General features: G+C 44.6%; 1 protein-coding gene across 1 annotated transcript in view; it reads right to left on the bottom strand.

Moving 5' to 3' along the window:
• The window catches only part of CHSY1 (chondroitin sulfate synthase 1), an 82,577-nt gene that overhangs the window by 57,704 nt on the left and 1,920 nt on the right, over positions 1-22,953 (bottom strand). The window contains exon 2 of the mRNA XM_042804136.1: positions 14,455-14,950. Within this exon, the coding sequence (XP_042660070.1) occupies positions 14,455-14,950 (496 nt within the window). The remainder of the gene's footprint in view (positions 1-14,454; positions 14,951-22,953) is intronic.

Genomic DNA, 22,953 nt, shown 5'->3' with positions numbered 1-22,953 from the left:
CAGCCTGATATTGCAAATGCCAAAGGAATCTGGTTCCCTTGTATCTCTACTCATGGGACCTCTGTTTAGAATATTTGAAATTACTTGGACTCCACCACAGTACTAAGACCCCCACGGGTCTCACTCTGGCTCTCTTGCTTCCACCACCTTTCACCTCCAGGAGGTTCTTCCCCCCATTCCTCCACTTTGCTCCCTGGTGCCAGCAAAGAGTCTCATCTGCACCCCTGCTAGCTCATCTCCCCCCGGCTTTATTAAGAAATCATCTTCAGTGAGTGCTCTGGGCCATGGTTCAGAAAGGCTGATGGAGAACTGCAGGTTTGTCTCTGCAGAGCTCTGTGTTTCCAGCTCAAATCGCTCACTCTGTGATGCCCTCTGGGATCTGAAGGGGACAATGCTGATTATTTTTCCAATTTCTACCTTTGACTTTTCTGCACCTAACTGGTGAGGAGGGGACATTTCCTGAACCCGCTCTGGGAAAAGGTCCACGCCGGCAGAAAATTTGGTTCTTTCTCCTGAAAACAAGTCTGCTCCTGCCTCACCTCGCTTCAGCCCTGACAGTGGAATTTTAATTGAAGTGACTGGTGAAAGAGGGGAGGGGAAGGTGTGGTTTGGCTGCAGGACACAGAGTCAGGACCTCTTACACTCTACACCTTGCCCTGACGGTACCTCCTCCTGTGCCCTGGGGATAACCCCATGCCATGCGGGGGAACGCTGTCGTTCCAGAGAGTGGAAGGAGCATGGGAAAGGTTTGCAAAACGCTTTGATGCTGAAGCACAAAATTCTAGACCCAAGGTAACAGTTCCCTCAATGTACTGGGAAATCAGGTTCCTCCAAGTTTCCCTGCGAGCAAGGTCAAAACCACACTTTTTCAAGCTTGCTCGAGAATGACAGCCAGTCTAAAATTAAGCTGAAAAGTAACTTCTCACCCTCTTGTGAAAGAGGCCACAAAAAGCCTAAATGCATCTTCAAAGCCTAAACAGATCTTCAACAAGAAATACTCCCCAGAGAGGAGAGCAAGTACAGGCACATGTTCACAAGCCAGAGCTGGACGCTGATGCCAGGGCCTGGGCAGGGCAGAGCTGCTGCTCTCGAGGGACAGGGTCTCGGTGGTGGAACATACCATGGATTTGCCCCAAGTCACCTTTTGCCACACCGTGCTACCAGATTTCAGTATTTATCCACACTAATGGAGCAGAAGAGAATGTCAACATCAAAGCAAAAGAGCTTAACATGAAACAAGGCACATCCCTCGCGCGCTCTTCATCCCATGTGACCTATCTCATGGTAATTTGATGAAAAGTTGTTTTTCCACCCAAGCTCTACTTTGAGTCAAGAAGCCAGCAGTGACAGCATCAGAATGCTATTTGGGAACGGAACTGAAGAGCTGTCAGATAACTTTGTGGGGTTAAAAAAAGAAAACCATGTAGAAAACCAAACCCAGGAGTCAGGAGACGGCAAACCTTAAGATGTCTGAAAACCAAAGGAGACAAACATCCAAGATTCAGAACTTACCAGGACTTTGTCCACTTACAGAGCCTCCTCTCACTCCCTCCCTTAAATTTCAAAAGATGAGTGTGCATTTCTGGGCAGGACTGGCTTCAGCAAAGTCTCTTTGTGAAATGGGCAAGAGGACACGTGCAGGGGAAAAAAATAATAAAAAAATATCAGGGGAGGTGGGGAGAAGATGGAGAAATTAATCCAGAGGCTGCAATATAGTTCAAAAACTTTAGGAAGTCAGGGTTTTTTTCCAGTTGTTAAGTGCCCTGTGGTGGACAGGCGTCCCTCTGCACTGGTGCACACACTGTCTTTCAAGTCAGGTCTGTCTCTGGAACAGAAATTCAACACACTTTTCCCCAGAGAAAGTTCCATTGTCCTGCAGTCACACTGCCAAATTCAGACATTTAACTCAAAGTGTGAAACAGAAGGATTCCAGTCCCGCTTTTAAAGAGAAAATCTGCAGCCTACCGCTCCATCACATAACTAACACCAGCTTTGTTCAGGGCAGGACACAGCACAGCTCCCTATCCTCAAAAGGAAAGGGAGGCAACATATAAACAACATATCACTGTACATCACAGCCTCAGAGCCTGCATACCTCAAACAGTAACCAGTGCTAACAGTCTGAGGCACCTCAACAGATGTATAGCCAAGCAGCTATAAAAGAGCCTTTGTGCTGGCTGAACAGAAACAAGGCATTTTCTGTAAGGGAGACGGCCTTGACCACCTAGCAGAATAAACGGGGTTACACATTTCACACTTCCTCTGCACCAGGAACCGCGAGGGCAGATGGCACAAAGCAGACGCCGTGGGCTGGAGAAATGACTCGTTCGCTTCTGCGGAGCCACGCCAAGGATGCGAAGGAGCCACGTTACAACCAGAAAGAAGATGACATTGCCCTCGCCTTCCATCTTCCTTGCTTGCAGTGCCCGTATCAGAACTGCGCCACTTGATTTAAATTTGAGCAGACCTGCAATACAGAAGAGGCTTGCCCCTGCGGTAGAGTCCGTGCAAAAGATCATCACAAATTCTTCTGATTCACCATTCAGAGCTCCAGAAAAAGGCTCTTCATCCTAATGCTTAGGCACCCAGCTCTTATTTTACATATTTTGAAATATTCTTTCCATCTTCACCCTAGTTTCCAGTTCTGAAATCAGGCTAATTCTTTAAAGTTGCAGCAGCTACGGTGTTATTTTGGGCCTAGAAAAGATAAGAAAGAAACTACATGGGCAGTTTCTCCTGGGCACAAGCACATGCAGCAGCAACGTGCTTGTTTAGAAATCCACCAAACACATTATTTCATAGGATCAGAGGTACCTTCCAGTTGGGCCCAGTAAAACACAGCAAGACAAAGTGCAACTGCAAAAGGCTCTTGCAGTGACCACAGTGCACATTCCAACTCTAAGGAGTCAGAGAGGGGGAAAAAAAAGATTATTTGAAGTAGTCAAAGAAAAATTGCTTAGTCCAAAACCTGAAAAAGCCAGAGCTCAAACATTCCTAAGGAAGCAAAAGCCTTGGTGCTTTATGAAGATTAGATCTGCTATTGTCTCTCAGTTGTCGGTTGTTTGGGGTTTTTTTAAATAACGCTCCCCTTGGCCAAAGACATTAGGAAGTGTCTTCAATAGGAGGATATAAAACCAAGTATGTCAGTTAAGTAATCTATGATACAGTTAAACAAACAAGGTAAGGCAAGGTAAGGGTAAGGTTTCTTGACAAATCATCTGTGATAAGATTAAACAAATTTCTCTTTTGTCAGTACTGCAAAGATACACATACAAGGGAACAATATTTTTGCTGACCTGGACAATGAATGCAAGAGGTTTACATTCTGGAGTCACTCTAGTCGGACAAGATTGTTTTTAGTGAAGCATCTGGTCTGATTGGGTCAGGCATTTAACCCATTCTGCACCTGTACATTGAGGGGGACTATAGGAAGAAAAAGGTATGGAAAACTCAGACCTAAGACACAGACAGTTCCCCACTGAGTATTTATGGAGATTTACACATAATATTAATTCTCAACACCCACTTACTAAGAACCTCCTTAGTCCTTATATTGAGGACAAAGAGCATTGCCCTTATGCAGAGATGCTGAGGAGTGAACTCTGCTGTCCCTTGGGCAAATGTTTTTTCTGTAAGACAGTAACACATATTAAAAAATATGGTTACAAAGGATTAAGGCAGCTCAGTTAATGCAAACTAGCACTCTCCTGCATTCCTCACTAATACAGCGGTGACATAACCAGCCAAAACATGTAGCTTTAATTCAAATAAGGTTTAAAGAAGTTACTGCCAAGTAATTACACCCATTGAAGGCCTATGAGCAGAGGAACCTTCATTAATACGCTGCTGCTACTCTCAGAGCACTTTTCTAACCAGTTGCACCAATCTTTAGTGGCAACCATGAACAAGAGCAGGCAACAAGTTTTCATGAACAAACTTGTGCTTGCCTTTCTGGAAGCACACCAACACAAGGTCTGAGCATGGCCAAGAGGACAGTGGGCAAGGAAGCAGCAACCAGACAACGGCTGCTTACTCAGAGAGGCTGGGGCAAGTCGAAGGTAGGTGAGTTTTCTGATAAGGTGCTTATGTCTTTATTGCAGCAGGAAGAAGGTGACAGTAGCCCTTCTGGAACTGCAAGCAACTTTCTACAACCCTTTTCTGCTTTTTAATAAACTGCTGAGTCTAAACTATGTATTCCCATTTATTTCATTGTTAATCCTAGCCTCAGTCTAAGAACCTGTGCTTAATCCACAAAGACGACTGGATGCTTCCGAAGACTGCTTCTGAGAACAAAATTACTGCACTCAGCTGGAGCTCCCTAAAGCTATTCAGCAGGAAGGATTAAACCCAGAGACTTGGATGGAGCTTAGATCCAGTGGGCATAACCCCACCTGTGCTCTCCTCATTACACAAGAGCATGTTGTGCATTTTCCTAAACCTCTTTTTAAGCTAATGACTCTAAAGCACTGGCCCGAGGAGCCTCATCTCACAGCTCTTCATAAACATTTAGGGCTCCCATCCTGTATTGACTCGTGCTCTCAGCTATGAACCAGAACAGACACTAAACTATGCAGTTTGCTCTACCCTAGCAATGCTCCCAGGACATCAGGGAAGTGGACACTCTGGAAGGGAGCCACTCTGCAGGAAGATCTAGACAGGCTGGAAGAATGGGCTAACCTTAGGAACAAATACAAGTGTAAATCTTGCACCTGGGAAAACATAATCTGAGAGTACAACACAGGCTGGGATCTACCTGGCTGGACAACAGGTCTGTGGAAAGGGACCTGGTGGTCAACCAGCTCAATATGAGCGAACAGGGAGCTGCAGCAACAAAGAAAACCGATGGGATGCTGAGTTGCATCAACAGGGGCATCACCAGCAGAGATTAAGTCATTATCCCACTCAGTGCTAGTCACGCCACCCCTGGAATACTGTGTCCTGTACAAAAAAAGATGTGGACACGCTGGAGAGGGCCCAGAGAAGAGCCACAAAGATGATCAAGGTACTAGGAAGCTGCCACCTCAGGAAAGGCTGAGAGAAGTGGGTTTATTCAGGCTTGAGAAGAGAGGGCTTACAAGGGGACCTTATCACCATGTTCCAGTATTTAAAGGGTGGCTACAAAGAAGATGGAGACTCCCTTTTTACAGGGAGTCACGTGGAAAAGACCAGGGGGAATGTGTACAAGTTACTCCTGGGGAGATTCCAACTGGACACAAGAGGAAAATTTTTCTACAATGAGAACAATCAGCCACTGAAATAATCTCCCCAGGGAAGTGGTTGATTCCCCAACACTGGACACTTTAAAGATTCAGCAGAACAGGGTGCTGGGACACCTTGTCTAGACAGAAAGGCTGGACCAGATGATCCTTGAGGTCCCTTCCAACCTGGTATTCTATGATCAGACCACTGTGCACAGAATCTGATGCTGGAGCTTCAGCTACATTGCAGCCCTGGGAGCAAGTCACTGCCAGCAACACTGGTAAAATGGCATTAGGAAGACTGCAAAGCTTGCCATGAAGCAGAAGAATTGCTGGGGTGCTTACTTCGAAAAGAGAGCTCGGTGTAGCAGCTTTCCTCTTATCAGCAATACTTCACATCAGGGTACAACACTGCAGTGTGGACAAAGTATAAAGGGATAAACAGACATTTCCTATTCAGAGAGTCTTAAAAACCACTTTGGGTCCCTAACAGCAATTTAAATTACATGCAGGTTTTGACTCTTTTACTGAAGTCACCATTGCACACAAACTGCAAGTAACTGCATGAAGTTCAAGGGGTTCTCAAGCATCCCCGATAAAAATCAGTCACAACTTTTACTTTTGCTTTGTTATTGTTACAGTACTTTTAACTTCCTCAAAACACATCTGAAAGAACCACTGATAGCTAACTTGCTTTCACTGAGGACACCAAAAGAAATTCACTTTTATGTAAGAAACTAATCATAAATAACCAGAAATCAATTTCCAGTTCTGCAAGGACCCCTAAATGCACTTTCAGCTGAAACTTCGGGATTTAAGAAAACAAAACCAGTTAGTTTCTCAAAACTCTTCCAATTATGTTCCAAACTTCTTTGTGACACATAAAGGTCATTTTGCTCTAGGCATTCAGGAAGATAATCCCCACCCTTCAGGCAATCAGGATTTCTGGCAAGGTTTTAAGAGGTCTCCAGCTGATAACGATGAAGGTTCACATCACCAGGAGTCCAGATAAGCTTTTAACACAGGAAATTAGTGCTAAAATGTTTTGAGCATTTTAAGGATCAATTAAAGATGGTGCAACAGTCCAGCAAAGTAGAACTAAATTCTCTGCTCCAAATCAGATGGGTTTAGAACACAACACAGCAGTAAGCAGTTCTTCAGCCAGGAGGTATGTACAGGAAATGAGGTTAGGCAAATCCCGGACAATTAATCCTCTGTGCAGTCAGATTACATACTCACACCATCCGCAGAGCCATCACACAACAGCACAGAGCACCGAGTTAAACTGCTAGGACTGGGCATTGCAGGTTGTCATCTTGCATCTTCCCTGTTCAACCATGAACCAATGGCTCTCCCACCACAGCCTACAAAAACAAGCTCCTTACTGGCATACGTTAAGTCTACTTGGGTACAATGCATGGGCAGACTCAAGATACGCAGTTCTCGTTAGTAACTGCAGCCACAAGCTATAAGAAAAGAAACACAGCAGCACACTGAACGACACCTTTTGCCTTGTCAGCACTGGGAGACCACAAAGTCCATCAAGGACAGCTGACTTCAAGAGTAGGAAACTGGGAAGCAAAAGAGGAATTGGCTGTTCCTGAGCTGGGGTGAGGAGTCACCTGGTGTTAACAGCTCTTTTCAATAAATCTCCCAGCACCAGCAGCAGACCAGTGACTGCAAACATGATGAACTGGCAAAATATAATCGTACAGATCACAAATGTGTCCTCAGAGACTGTCCTAGTACACTGTCAGCCCAGAGAGTCAGGAAGATGCTCAGAGAGCAGCCACTCAGTGCTGTGTCAAGGCAGAGTTAGCCTGCTATGTACTATTTTATCCAAAATCATTAAGAAAAGCCTTCATAGCAGGTCAGTGCTACATGCCTATATGGGTGGCTGTAGCCACTGTCTAGAGCAACTCTGGATAATTATCTGTGTTCATTCAAAGTTCAAAAGAGAATGATGTTTTACACTAGATTGTTTTTATAAAAGTAACAAATAGATATTATATCAGACCCCATCATATCCATCCGTTTAAGAGAACTACCTTTAGTTTCTTTTAATAATTCCATTAATTTTTATTTAAAAAAAAATCTAAGTATTTCTCAAAACACCATATTGAGTATAATACAGCTAGCACTGAAAGCATTTGAGCTGAATGTGTTCCTACCACCCCTTCAGTGACCTCAACTAGTTTATATTAAGCCCCTTCCCCACATCAGCACTTCATTTCTACTTCCCATCACCAAACAAGTCTGGCTTTTCTCTCCAATGCTTACAGGCTGTGACATCTCCGTGCTGCTAGCGCTTTAATGCGCACACAGAACTTGGCTCTAATAGACTGAGGGGAGAAGAGCAAATGTTCTCTCTAATTTTATACAGTCAACACCACCACCACCCCCCCAACATCCAGGTCACAGTTACCCTGGACATACAGATCAGCTAAAAACTTCCAAAATGAGAGCCCCAGCTGAAGACACTTCATGTCCACTTCAGCTGAGAAAAACAATTTTTTTGTTTTGGTTTGTTTTTTTTTTTTCCACTGTCTGGTCACACAGGACATTTCACAGAGATTCTGCTTATACAGAGGTAGCCATAAAGTGGTTTATTCTCCCAGCCTCATCTTTTATACACAGAGATAAGAACTAAATAAAATGGAAGAGGAAACCTGCCAACTCAAAGTTTGGTCAGACGTAATTGACTCACGGGAGATAACTGCCTACACAGGTATTACTGGGTTTTATATTGATTAAGTTTGGCATTTAACTGTGTCCTTCCAAGGTTTCCAGTCAGGTGGGATTCACCTGCAAGAGGCAGTGCAGTGCACAGCTCTGATCATACCAAAATGTCATTTCCTCCAAGCACCGAGTCTCACAGCTCCAGCAAGCTGTAAAGCAAGAATCTACTCTGCAAGAAAGATGGCTTTCCTGTCAGTTCAGAAGAGAAAGATACACTAGGAAGCTTCTGGTCTCAGTCTTCTGTCTATTCTCACTGCTGCTCAACAGAACAAACTCAAATCCTCAAGCATCTTCTGAGTGCCTTGATTAAGAAACTGGGGTGGTGAGCTGTTTTATTAGAGTTCTTTGTCCTGCCGTGCAATCAAGGATTTACCTTTCCTGACTTGTACCCCAGATAACAACTAATCCTGATGGCACCCTAAACTCAACAGGCTGCACAGATCCTAATTTCTAACTGAAGCACTGCACTTCAAGAAGACAATAACAGGGAAAAAAAGCAATTCTTTTGTTTGCTGGGTTCATGGCTGAAACTTCCTTAGAGTCTGCACAACACCACCAAAGTCCCCATTTCAGCAACCCTCATCTTAGGCATTAGATCAAATCACCCAGCTAACTAGGGACAGATTAAATTTGTGCTCACAAAAATTAAGTCAGTCTCAGTCTCTATAGCCTGGAAAGGCATGCCTGTGTAAGGACAGATCACACAGCCTTCCTCTTTTAAAACGATGGCCAGCAGAAAGTCAGCAAGATCCAAACTCAAGTAACTTTGGTACAACATTTAATGCTGTATACAAAGTGGTTCTTGATTTCTACAACAAACAAGAAACCTTGACCAGCCTGAGTTCTGAAGTCACTAAGAAATGACCTAGTGATGCCAAGTTTTCTCTCTTTGAAATATTTGGTTCTCAAATATTTAATTATTTTCTGAAGTGATAGACCTAGGTCAGGACTTGGGTGCAGATCTGAGATCTGCCTCCTATTCCAAACCCTCTTAACCCACACCTTGGTTTCACAAACCCAAACTGCAGCCTTTACTCTCCCCTTTGACCTCTCCGCCCTCCTCCTCAGCAAACATCGCTACTAAAATTAGACCACAGTGGTCACACCACACTGCCTCCCCCACTGTCGTCTCAGACTCCCTGTCACATCAGTCACCTATTTTAGTTTCACACTGAGCCCCATGCATCACCTTCCCTGCCCAGATAATGCTCTTCTCTAGTCTTACCTGTCTGTCTGCTGACAAAATGCCATTCCTCATTACCTTCATGAAGCTTGATCTCCATCCATCCCCAGAATGGATGGCCATTCCACTTCCAGCTTACTCTGAAGCCAAAAAGACATCTCTGAAGTGTTTCAAAGATAAAATTTAGTGCTCAGGAAAGGATGATTTATAAACATTCACCCTAAAACACTGGGCGTGCTTGTATCCTCTCTCTTGCACACACATGCAATTTGTATCACACATTTCTTGAATGAAGAGATGCAACGGGCTACACACACGGTGAGATAAGGTATCTGTTGCTGTCAGGGTTTGCCAAACTCCTACGCTTCAACTTCAAAAAAAACATACAAGCTTTGAAGCTGGGACAATATATATGTATTAGAATGTCTGATTTCAGAAGTGCTGCTGGATGCTGCCACCACAAAGACAAGTTCAGTCTTACATTTGCTGCCTGGAGTCCAAGGCAAGGGTTCACAGAGCGACCAAACATCACAGCCCCACACAGACTGCAGTGAACTGAGGTGCTTCAGAGCAGCCTGCCCAAAGCACCCCCTCATAGACCCTGTCCTGCTCAGAGATGTACAGCCCTTGCTGCTGAAGTTACTGTGTGCCATACGTTAGCTAGGATGGACCTCCTTTTTCATTAAGGAAGGAAGGTTCTTTCTCAGAGGATAAAGCAAGGGAACTGAAGGGTAGTGGTTAATAGTCGCATCTGTCCCCAGTCTTTCAGTTCTGATCAATCACCGCAGGACTTTTATCTTTTTTTGACTTACAGCTATCTTACAGAAAACCATAAACTTCAGTTTTGCCCATGGGAGAGTCCATTCCAGAAATGGTATGTTCTGGCACTGCCAATGTACTTGGCAGACATAATGTGCACTTTAAGGGCTTTCCTAACTTCAGTGAATTTCAGAGTAGCAATTATCTTCAATTACTCCAGATGAAAGACCACACAAACATTAATTCAAATCTCCCTTCTCCCAGAAGCCCCCCTGCTATCCCTAGTCACCACTGTCCTACTTTCTCCTTCACCAAGGCAAAAAAGTTTGGACCTGCTCTTCCTTGATGCTCATATTTCCTGATGTGATCGCTTTCTTTGTCAAAGCTGCTTTTCCATGTGTATTATAAAAAGTCCTGTCCCACTCCAGGACATTTAAGAGTACTTGTTGCTAGTTTGGAGGAAAGCACTGCCCCCTCCACACAGACACACTTGCTGCTTCTTACCTAATTTCTCCCACTACCTCAACCAGGACAGAAAGAAAAACAAACAAAACATCTGGGCATTTGCTCCAGCAGTTAGAGGTAGCATAAGCTGTTCTGTTGGATCCAGATGTTTCTGTTGTGCTGTAGGACACAAAGTGGTGGTTAGTATCACCTGAAAGCGATGTGTGTCAGAAGGGTTTTATTACTGAAGAAATTAAAGAGATATGTATCAGCACTGCCTTGATTTCTAGCAGCTACAAAGAGCTTTTATTAAAGTTACCAGTGCTCTTCAGGTGAGGATATTAAACACAAATTAGAAGAATACTCAGCAGCAGCTACTAAACAAGGCTGAAACAACACTAAGCTACAGAGTGATGGCTTTGTAATTCAGATGCATCTAAAGGAAACATTAGACTCAAAACGAAAACTGAGATCAACAATACGTTGGGATCGTTTAAATCACAAATGAGATGGCTTGTCATCAAAGCTGAAACCTGTTCTCAGGCTAACTAGCCAAGACCCAGTATGGCACCACACGGCAGCGCGTAAGAAACAAAACTAGCATGTGTCTGTGATCCACGCAAGGTGAACTAGAAGAACTACTGGTGGGAAGAAACGAGAGGAGGAAGGAGTCTTAAATATGTAAACGTCTTCCGAGAAAAACACTCAGCAGTGTGCCAGAAGTCCAAAATACCAATGTTCACTAGAAATGCAGAATCACTTCCTAGCAAGTTCAGTACAAGCTTTTCAGTACAAGCTTTTTGACCTCTTCAAGAGGAAGGACTGAACTCTGTATTGCTTCGTAAACTGCCAAGCTCCGATCTGTACGCATCAGAGATTTCACTGCTCCATTATTTTATTTTTTTTTCCATTCCAGTTTGCTGCATAAAAATCTGTAGCTTTGACTGCTCCACCCTATAGAAGGCTGAGTTTTACAGCTATTTGTCAAATAGCAGTAACGGTCTTGGTTTTGTTTTTACAATGATGATAATCCTTGCCATAAAGAACATACGTTTTAGGAGGCATGTCTCATCTGTGACTCACTTGACCTGTGTCGAGTAAGGCAACAGCTATGAGTCTGTTCACAGGAGCCTAAATTCCATGATGGGCTGCAAACTTGTCCTGAAGCAGCAGCCTGGGTGCATCAGACAAAGCTCCCCAGAGCCCAGTGAGCTTCAGTTCTCCTCAAGCACGCACATACTGTTACTGCCTCTTTTTTGGGGTGAGATGAAACTGGAAGTCCAAAGAATCATGGCGTCAATTCTTTTACTTTATTTGCTGAAAAGCTCCTGACGGCAGGAAGAGCATGGACAAACCTTTACAAGTCTTCAAACAGGCAAAAACTGGGGCCACTAATGAAGTAGTCTAAAAGATACCAGAGAGCTGTGAAGCGACAGAAACACAGGAAGGGGGCTGTGGGGAGGAAAGGGGTTTTGAGACAGACTGCTGCAAGCAGAAAAAAACCCACAGGGCCAGGCCTGGAGACGCATTTGGGCACACCACCAGAGCCAGAGGCAGGGAAGATGAGCAGCACAGTAAAGACATTGTGGGATCCTAAAATCAGAGAAAGGGGGCAGTGACAGTCAAGGAGATGAGTAAAACGACTCTGGGCATAGAGCCCACCATGAGAACAGTGCAGGGAAAAAAACCACCCACACTGAGGTCTGGCAGGGCATTCCATGTCTGAGATGCTAAGAAAGAAAATCAAAGAGCTGGTGGGGTGACTGCAAAGACCTGAGTTTGTGCTGCCACTTGAGACTCTCCAGAATAGGAAGTGCAGGAAGCGAAGTTTGAGGTTTGGGTTCTCTGAGGCCAATACCATTTTGTTTGCTGAGCCTCATGCTGTCGCTGTTTCCCTTTCGATAGGGATTGTGAAGAATGTGGTGGCTGTGCCCCAGCTGAGCAGGCACAGATAACTTTTTGCTCCATCAGAAGCTCACTGAAATACAATGCTTTGCAATTCACTTACAGTGGCCTGTTACTTGATGTTCATGAACGTGTAAGACATGGAAAATGTCACTTTTACACCAAACTTTCCTAACACAGCTGTTATGACAGCTGTGTTATTTCACACAGCTATTGCTTTATCTTAAACAAAATACCAGGCACATTTAATCTAGTTGCCTGGGCAAGGAGAGGACCAGATCAAAATAACAAATTTTAAATTGAAAAGCGTCAACTAAATGAAAGTGGACCTATTCCTTGCAGAAGCAGCGTGCTTTCAACACCGAAACTCTTTCCTCTCTCCAAAATAGCTGAGCCTTAACATCTCACATTCCCGGGTTTCTTCTGAACATATTACGCTTTATACACTTCACACCAACCAATTTTAAGTAATTCATGACACATGGGAGAATCCAGTACTACAGATCATTTAGCAGAAGTTGATCAAATAAAACTAATTTTGAGAAAAGCCCAATCTAATTCTGCCAGATAGCATTCCTAATGCAGTTGTGTGCTATTGTTAGCTATTTCAAGCCAAAATTTGATCATATGGAATCGAGGAGGTCTTTGCCAGTTTCAGTAGGACCAAATTGCTGGTCTTCGGTAAGCTATCAAATGCCACATGGTACAGGCCTTCACACCACAAGTTATTTCAACTCGGAATGTCTGGAGTAAAAATTTTACGCTGCTAAAAACTGTGGAAAAAGTCACTGACTCTTTATGAACAGCTAACCACGATGCTGGCAATACATAAACTAGTTCCAGGTCTGTAAGCAGGGAATGTGGAGAGCTACTGTTAGTCCAGAAAGTCTTTATGCATAAAAGATATGAATGAATTACTGCAGCTGGAAACCTCCTTCCCCTTCCTCAGAGGCTTTCCCATCACTGAACTGTGAACTGAAATGAAACAACAGCTTTTGGGGGCAGAAACTCGGTGTCAAAAGTTTCACATAAGTCTCTGCCAGTAAAAGAGCAGGTCAGCAGCAGGATCTGTTGTCATCCATGACCACAGCTCCTCTGTCATGTGGGCAGAAACCCCCCCACTCTTTACCACATCTCATAAAAGGACAAAGCGATAGTCGCTGTGTAGAAGTCATAAATGATTGTGTAAAAAGATAAAGCGTTCACCCTCTCTTCTGCTCTCAACTTCTCCTTTATTTTTAAGACAGACCCACCAGGGTTTTCCTTGGTACTAGAGGAGAAACTGCAGCTCAAGCCCAGCAGGTGTTTTCAGTCAGGCAGTCTGTAAACACCCAGGACTCACTTCAAAGATCCCAGTGCACCCCAGTCGGAGAAACCCCCCTGATCCCCAGGAGGAGCCGCCAGCCCGCTGCATCCAGCAGGAACAGCACCAGGAAACTCCGCCACAAGCAGGCTGGGAACCCTCTTGGTTTTTTTCCCCCCCCCGCCCTCCCCCAAGATGCAAACTCGCAGCCACATGAGTGTGGGCAGACCCCGAGTTTCGGCGTAAGCGCGGTGGCTTCTCTGCTGACGTCAAGGAGCTGCCGGGCTGCAGGACGGGGCTGCCAGCGAGCCCCCTGAGCGGCAGGGACCTGGGCTGTGGGCAGGCTGGCAGGCAGCCCAGCACCCAGGGTGACAGCACCAGCCACTATGAGACATCTCTGCCGGGGCTGTAGTTTGGGAAAAAAAACTGTCACTGTCAGGGCAAACATCTGTCAGCCTTGTGCATTTCAGCTGTAGTGAGAAACACAGTAATTGTATCATCTATTTTCCACACTGACACTGTGACATACCCAGCTAAAGAAGATAAAAGAAGCTTGGACAATTAAGACTGCAGAGACCTGTGGCCTTTTTGATTTAAGCTTATTCCCTTTCTGTCTAAATAAACATATCCGTTTTGAATGATGGATGTTCCTCCCCCCACCCCAATGTGCCTTATGCCGGGGCTCCACTTCCCTCCTTACTGTTGCACTTCCATATTTGCGTAGGTCTTTCCCAGGGTGACACTTGTAGGAAGTGAAGAGCGTAGAAACCGTGCAGTTGGATGGTCAAGTTGCAAAGGGAGGTGAGCTCTGGAGGAACGGCTGTGCAGCCGTACAGCAGCAATCCCCTGCTGTCCGCCGCTCCCACCCTCTCCTCCACCTCCCCCCAAAACACGCACCTCATTCTCCACGCCCCTGTCCTTACCTCATAGGACCATACACACTGCACCCCCGCGAACCTCCGTACGCATCTTCCCACTTCCACGTCCTCGTGGGTGGTGTACATCTCTCGCAGGCACTCGCCAATGTGGGGCACCATTCTCCGCAGGACTTCCCGGCTCATGATCACTCCTGGTCCCCCCATGCAGAAGTTCTCGCCCGGTTCCAGCGCCAGCTTCCCCATCTCCTCTGTGGTGCCGAGGCCAGTCTGCCCAAGAAAGAGGGGCTCGCTGCTGTTCAAACTCCTGAGGAAGTTCTCCAGTTTGTCCCCTTTGATGTAAACGTCGTCATCAGCTCTCATAAACCATTCGTATTTGTCCAAGTAGTGGTCATGCATGTATTTGAGCATCATGAAAGATTTCTTCTGGGGTGGGTAAGAGTCATCTACACCTGGAAGTGGCACGATGGGGATAGGAATAGAGGTGTCCGAACCCTCGCTGGAGAAGAATTCAACCTTGCCAGGAATGGTTTTGGACCAAGTTCTAGATTGAAAAAAACAGTAAGAACTAGTTAAGTATGCAAACCAAGGTAGGCAGAGAGTGCTACCAGAGACCACGAAAAGGAACTACAACTCATCTGCTTTACAAATTTTCTTTTTAAATGCCTTGAAGGGTTATTTTTTTCCATGCAAATGAGGACATTCACATGGCACACAGAGCAATTGGTATAACACACAAAAAATTCTGATACGACAAGCATCTAAATAACATTTTTGCATCTCTATCTGATAGAAAGGTAACAGCAGTAGTTCACTAGCGGCAAGCACGATTTCTTCAGCACACTCAGTATTGGTCTAACAGCTATTGGTCACAAGATACAGAGCGAAGCCAAAGGGAGCCAAGATGGACAAACAATTCATGTACAACTGGATTTAATGCCTCCAAAGCTTCCCTGCAAGTTATTCAGAACCATATCCACCTTCTATTCCCTTTAAGGTCATCAAAAGCTCAAACGTGGGGTCAGAAGTACTGGCTTCCAGAGGGTAGAGATGCAAATTTCACATGAACTTATGAGGAATCAGTATCCTGTGGGAAACCAACCAAACAGCAACCTCTCCAGATGCTACGCGGAGAAGCATGTGGTGCTTTGACAGAAGTAAAATGCTCCTGCCTGTTTGTGACAGCCAGAGAAACAGAGAGCATGGTAGCAACAGTAACCTCAAAAGGGTCTGCCATACCAGCAAAGGACTAGTAGAAAACTAGACCCGAGAGATGCACGCAAAACAGGTAATCCCAACAGACAACCTGGGGTTACCAACACCCGCACCTCCAGCAGCTTTCCGCACACTTTAGATTTTACTAAGAGAGGAACATCACAGAAGAGAAGCCTTTTCTGTGCAAAGCAGCAGACATCTGCTCCACACCTTCCGTGCTCCTCTCTGCCAAATCCAACCCATTTGCGTGGGCAAACTGGGTCACTTACATTGCAGGAAGAGATGTAGGATGATTCCTCAAGGCAGACTGCAGAACACTTAACCTCCTCCAGGGAGGATTTTCAATCATGTAGCTCTTACAGCCTTGCCCTAAAAATTATGAATTTTAAGCTTTCAGTACCATTTTCTCAAATTCTGCCTGGGAAAAAGCAGAGTTCACGCATCCTTCACAGAAACTCACACAAACCCCTATTCATTGATACACCAACAGGTTTTGCCCCTTTTTGTATAGGGGGAGAGTATTTTCTAATTATGTTTGGCAACTATGCTCAGAATATAACCTATATTCAAAGCTGAATGTGAAAACACTCTCAAGGTAAAGGACACAGTATTTATTCCCTCAATGAATCACTGTCACTTTTACCAGATGCCTCTCAACATAGGTTTCTTGCCAAAAGCAGAACAGATTTTGGACAGTACAGACCACCTGAAATTTGAAATCTCCAGAATTAGCCACCATACAAAGTCTGAAATGTAAAAATATTTCAGAAGAATTATTTTTTAAGTTCCACTGGGAAACACAAAGGTATTTAATTAGTACTAACTAAACATCAACAACTTAAGTTACACACTAATTCAGCTTTGTGTAACAAATATCATCCAATTACTTTAAAAGCTTTGTCTTCTGGATTTCTTACTGCCACGGGTAGCATTTCACAGGAAAAGTTTAGATCCTAGCTTCCCAGGAGAGCAGAAAGTAAAGCCAGTGGAAATGTTCCTGTTGACTTCACAACAGAGGTGATGAGGCCTTTAATCATGAGTGATGAAACTAATGCACGGTACTACTGGTTATAAAGTCACATCCTGTTAAAGTACTGAAAACTGCCTGTTTTAAAATGAGACGTGCTTGTATCTTGAACTTTCACTAACTATTAAGGAAGTTCCACTGTTTATTTTCTGACAGGCACACTCCACACACAAATCATTTGGTCTTGAATGAAAAAAGACTACATAGTAAGTTGCTCTTCCCACATCAACTCCCAATCTAAGTTTAAAAGACTTCTTCATTAAAGGTACTTGATGCATTCAAATTTTAGTCTCATGAAAAGAAATGGCAGAAGAAGCTACTGAGAAAGGCAGCTCATCTCACCCACTGCGATCAGTTCCCAGTGCAGCTTCAGGTGTACCCAGGACACTTTCCAAACCATCACCAGGTGAAGTTATAAGCTAAAATCTTACAAAAATTTCTGCTTATTGACTTTTTTTATTCAAAAACAAAACAACAAATTTTCAGACTTGCTCTTGATATCCTGGAAGATCTGCCTTTGTAATGACTACCAACCATGGACAACGCAGGATGTCTTCTATCACTCCAAGCTTTAGCTGCTTTCTGGACTCTTGAGGAACAGTCTTCAACTCAGAAGAGGTTTTTTTTGGTGGTGGTGGGTTTTTTTGTTTGGTTGGTTGTTTTTTGGTGGGTTTGTTTTTTTTTTTTGCATAACACCACTACCACTGTCAGTTCCCAGTTTAAATTTACTCCCTGCTCTCCAACCAGGCTCCCTTACCTCAGGATCCTCCAAAGTATTGTCAAGAGAAGAATTCCTATTCAATGGAGAGGGAACAAAATGCATGTACATCCGTAAATTCTGTAGTTTGATTCCCAGTCCTTGTACTGCAATAAATCCCTCGGCTCAAAGCCAGTTGACCCCATCTTTACATGGATCTGTGCCATATTTAAGTTTGATACTAAAGTAGGAGTAAACCAGAGACATATTCCTGCATACATGGGTGACACGACACACACAGAAAGACCATGCCCTAATAATAACCACCCAAGGATCAGTGTGTGACTTGGGTCGGAACCACAACGTTACTTCAGCCTTGGGATCTCACATCAACCATGCCCCAGCACAGCTTGACTAAGCCTGTGCTCATTTCCTGCGACAACACATTTTCTAGGATGAGACAACTCGCCGTGTTATTTGTGACTGTGGCTTTGACTATTTGTTCGAACTCAGACAGACGAAATATGCTCCCACATCGAAAAATTGCCTAAGCGTCTGTATCAACGCAAGCACTGCTCGGCAGAGGCTGAAACAATGGGAGTCACCATGTGCTGCTCCTTATGTCTAAGCCACAGCCCGCTGCGGCCCTTTTTTGGGGAGAGAATACAGAAAGAACAGTTTGCTCGGGAAACATGTCATTGCACTCGGCCAAAGAAGCCAAACCACAGATTGTAAGATGAACTGTAAGTACATTTTTCTGACCCCAGCTATCAGCAGAACTGAGGACTGGTAAATGTAGGGATAAATTCTGATCAAAGCTACTTTTAACTTTTTTATCTGCCATTGCAAAGAATCAGACCTGGCTCAATCACAAGCGATTCTGCAGATCAGTGTGTTAGCAGCTACATTTCTTGCCTGTCCTCCCACCTCCCGTCCAGTTTACCGTGTCTGCTCTCAGGTTATGGGCAGCAACCTGACTCCTTCGGCTCCTTAGGCACAGAGCTGCTGTCTCAACACCCTCCTACTGCTGTGGCCCCACCGGCATCCAGTCCCACCAGCTGACATTTTTCCTGGTCAAGATTGTATCTGCAAATGAACTGTATGTTTCATAATAAAAACAAGTGAAAATATTTTTAGTGAAACCCGATGACTTCCTTCGCCCTAGAAGGACTACCCATTACCCTCAGCTGTTTAAAGGAAATGCAATTGCAACATCTCTGCCACCAGACTCCTATACCTATACCTGCACAGCCCACCTCCACTGCAGTGATCGCTGGTGGCCTCAGCCAGCTTAAGGCCATTTTGACTCTGGACAGACAGAAGTATCAGGTTCTGAATGCAATTGATACGTGTGCTGAACGGGTCATTTAAAAACTCAGCAACTGAACTGCTCTGACAGATCCCAACCTTATCTCCTCTGTGTAATCTGAATCTGCTTGGTTAAACAGGAGGATGTGCATGAATCAGGACGGCAAGGCTCTCCGTTACCTTCCCCAAGGAACAGCGCTGAAAACATGCACAACGGCGTGCGACCTGGTTTCTCTTGGTTCACAGGGCACATAACTGCAAGAAACTAGAAGCTAGCGTTGACAAGGGAATCAAAGTGCAATTTAAACAAACACAAACATAGAAAAATTAGGTAACGCTCCTCAGAAGACGACTCTTACCAGAGGACATTAGGACTGCTCTGGTATTGGTGACTACCAAGTCAATTTTACCATTCCTTAACTGGTTTTGCACACTGAATATCCTATGTGTACCCTAATCTGAGAAAGTCACAAGCAAACTGGGTGCAAAGATTTTGTCATAGCTGATAAAAGCATTCATGCAAAACAGAAAACTGTGCGCACAAAGCGAGTACTAAAAAATCTCTGTATTTTCTAAAAAGTGACCACTACTGCTAGTCACCTAATGCTGTCGTAAGTCATTTCTTCGTTTAAAAAGCATAGCTTGGAATAAGAGGAGCACAGATCTGGAATGTTTTATCTTCAGTTTCCAGTGTTTATTATTTATTTGTGTTACCTTGCTTTGTTATCAGCTCTGCAGACTCAGCAAAAGCATAGTCAGCAGCGTTAGGCAGACAGTGCTCCCTTTGTAGAGACTCAAACTGGAGACGATTACAAAAAATGTATTTGGTTTTTGTCTGCAGTTTAGGAAAGTCCCCTAGAGGAGATCAGAGAAACCATTTACAGTTTTGAAAAATAGTCATCTCATATAATTATGCTGAAGAAAATAATGATTTGTGAAAATCTCAGCAAGATAACAGACCTAAAAGACTGATTTCCTGAATACATGGTTCAGCTAAATTTCTTGTTGAATTAGGGCCAGTTTTGTGTAACTGTTCTTCAAGGTCCCATCTTTCCAGCAACACTTGCTACAGGGGAAGCAACGAACCACAGCTTAGTCAGGAGAACTGAGCATAGAAACCAGCATGCTGCTTTTGCACATGGTACTGCAGACAACCATCCCAAAATGACAGAAAAACAAGCCGGTTTTTAAAATTTCCAGATAGGCTTTAAAGAGTTTGTCAGTCAACATCTGCATTACAGAACTCCAATTTTGAGGGAGACCTCCTTTCAAATTTTTGCAGGACAGCTTGGCATCTAGCTTTAGCAGAGTATCCAAGCAGCTTCCACAGCTCCTTAGAGTCCTTTGAATTAAACTCCTCCAATTTAAAGTGTTGCCAGTTTTCTGTCCGTGGATATCCATCCACCTTCCTTGTGGAAACAGAGACAGAAAAGGATCCATCATCCATATGTACACTGATAGTCAAGGGGTTAAACTAAGACCAAAGCCCAATTGTCCCAGAGACTTGGGCCATATGGATATTTTAGTGTATGTAGGTGACTTTGTTTCTCCTTATCCCCCATGCATCAGTGCCACTTGCTCTCACTGTATTTGCTTCATACTGTTCCATAAGCATTACTGCAGATTTTAGGTAACTGCTTACCGCTCGAAAAGCCCAAGTATGTCATACTTGTATGCTAGTGCATACACGAGCAGGACACTCCAAGTTCTCACTATTGCAATACTGAGGTATGATCGATATGTTAAGCAAAACATGTATCGCGCTGTCACGATGTTCAAAGTCACTTCACACGGCCTCCTCCGGAGAGGCAAGAGCGTATGCTCCACAATCCATTGTATTACCTCAATAGCAACCAGAAGCGACCAAAACCGACCACCACTCAACAGCCTCAACCTCGGCTCTGAATTTAAAAGAAGAACAAAAATGTGTTTTGTATTACACTTCTGCAGGAGCTAGTGCAGGCTTAGACAGATAATACAAACCCCTTTAGAGCCCAAATCCTCCTGGCTGCCTTTCACTTAAGCTTTTCCAAGCACTCAGGTATTTAGATTCCAGTGCAGTCTGTTTCCTATAAGCCACCACAAACGGTGTGGCAGCACGTTTGAAACGGAGCCTCCCGAAGGGCACCCTTCTGCCGCGGGACGGCTCAGCACCAGCCCCGGCATCGCTGCCCCGTACTGCAGGACGGCACCTCGTGCGTGTGGCCTCGTGGCACTCCGAGGTGCCGTGGGGACTGGCCCAAACCGAGCAGAACTGAGGCTGTGCTCCTGCAGAGATACTGCCAAAGGCCAACCTCTGACATCTCGCCATTAACTGCATTCACACTAGTCTCCTGCCACGTTTCCCAGGAAATGTAGTTGCTATGCAAAAAAAAAAAAAGCTTAACTGCCTGATATTTCTGTTCCTGAGACAGCAGACTTAAATCTTCTGGGAGACTGCTTATTCCCATCCTCTCCTTCCTGCAGCTCTTTTAAGACAACTCCCCTCAACTGCAAAACCCTTAGCACATATTGTTGCACTTTCCCTGAACCCCAGCCATACCTTAACTCTTTCCTGTACAGCTCTTTGCCTGACTATTTCTTGTCCTTTGATGTGACACCGCAGTTTCTGCTGCTGCACTTCACCGGCCTCCTGGAAGGGAAGCTCTGCTAACCTGGCTGTCAGACGCAATAACTGCTGAAGCTTCAAATCTGCCCTCCAAAAACCTGTAGATCTAAAGCTTATTCTCTGCCTCGCAGACTACAAAAGCATGACTGTTTCAAAGAGCCGTCGTCTCCTGAAAATCCAGCAGGCCCGTTTTGCCTTGCAGTGGTCATTTCGCTCACGATTGATGTTCAGGAAGTGGATTGCTTCCCCTCTTGTTAGGCCCTATCTGGATTCACAGCAGCAAGGATCAGCAAATGCTTTCCGCTCCAGTCCCTTTTAGCTGTGTCTGTAAATAGCCTTTGAGCCACAGCAATTTGGAGGTATTCAGCCTCTGAATCCCTAATTCCTTTCAGCGCTCTGGCTAGCCCGGTATCAAGGCTCTGCACACGCTGCCACCCCGGGAATGCCTTGCTAGCAGCTTCCCATTTCGCTCGCTGTGCCAGCGATTCAGCTCACCAGGATGCTTTGTCAATGTAGTAATCCCAGCAATTGTCTGCTCGAGTACTTCATGGCAATCAAAAGCCATTTAAGATTTCAGGTTTGTCTTCCTCTTCCCCCCTCCCTCCCCACCTTCCCCCAAGACATTAGCTCAATTCTTTTACCAACGGAGGTGAGAAAAATGCCTTTAGCCCTACCACAACGCTAAGAGGTCGCTTTATTTGTCCCCTCCGAGAGCAGACATCATCTCTAGAGGTTAAACCAAAATAGAGATGCAGTAAAAAATGATACTCAGATCTCCTTCTGAGGGCTGAAGGAGTCTGATTCCATTATCTGGATTTGTTAAATTGCATCTTTAGACATTTTTTTGTGCGAGCAGATGTTGCAGATCTGGTTCTGTAAACCCAGCTCTCCCACAGCACGGGGCTGTTCAGCAAGCACGGGCAAAGCCAGGGATGAGAACCCTTCCCACACCATCAAAGCTAAATGCTTCACAACTAACACCCATCTCTGGACAATAATGTGATAAATTTCCCCTTCTTGACTCCTTGACACAAAATCTGATGGATGCTAGACAAACTATTCTGCCATAAAACCTGTTACGTGATGACCCAACATGACTCCAGCTTTTCCGTATGTAAATGTGAATTACACAGCTCGTGAGATTTGCAATCCAAAATGCTCCATCCCACACGGTGAAGAATATGTAACCCTGAAGAAACAGATTCTTTCATTCATTTCAAAGCATCAATCATGCACTCCCTGTAACTTAATTATAGGTCTACTGCTGAAAGAAATAATTAAGTCTCCATTAAAACCGTTGCTGGTGGACAATATGCTTCAGATTGCCCAAATTAAGCAATTTCACTTGCATTTGATGCTGATGTAAAGAGAGCTACCCTTTCTCGAAACCAGAGCTGGGCAGGGGGAGGAGGAGGAGATGGGTCCCTCATACACAGTTTTGCCATCCTGTTCTTACTGGCCGATAGGGCCAACTACTTTTCAGCCTGGGCAGCCAGAAAATGGGGAAGGGTTTGTTCTAGTACAAGACTAAAGGGGATGTTTTATTAGAGAACGATCTGCCCCAGAGCTCCTGGCTGCTACTCTGACAGCACTAGCTGTGCAGCACTCAATCGGAGATGGGGTATACCCGAGCTGACATTTTAGCTCTTAACTCTTTCAGATTTCCTAAGCAGGCTTCTTGCGCAGCCTCCC

Source organism: Tyto alba, unplaced genomic scaffold (genome assembly GCF_018691265.1).
Source record: "Tyto alba isolate M040663 unplaced genomic scaffold, T.alba_DEE_v4.0 Super-Scaffold_41, whole genome shotgun sequence".
NCBI lineage: Eukaryota > Metazoa > Chordata > Aves > Strigiformes > Tytonidae > Tyto > Tyto alba.
Note: the sequence above shows the minus strand (reverse complement) of the source record. Positions and strands in the feature narration are given on the sequence as shown.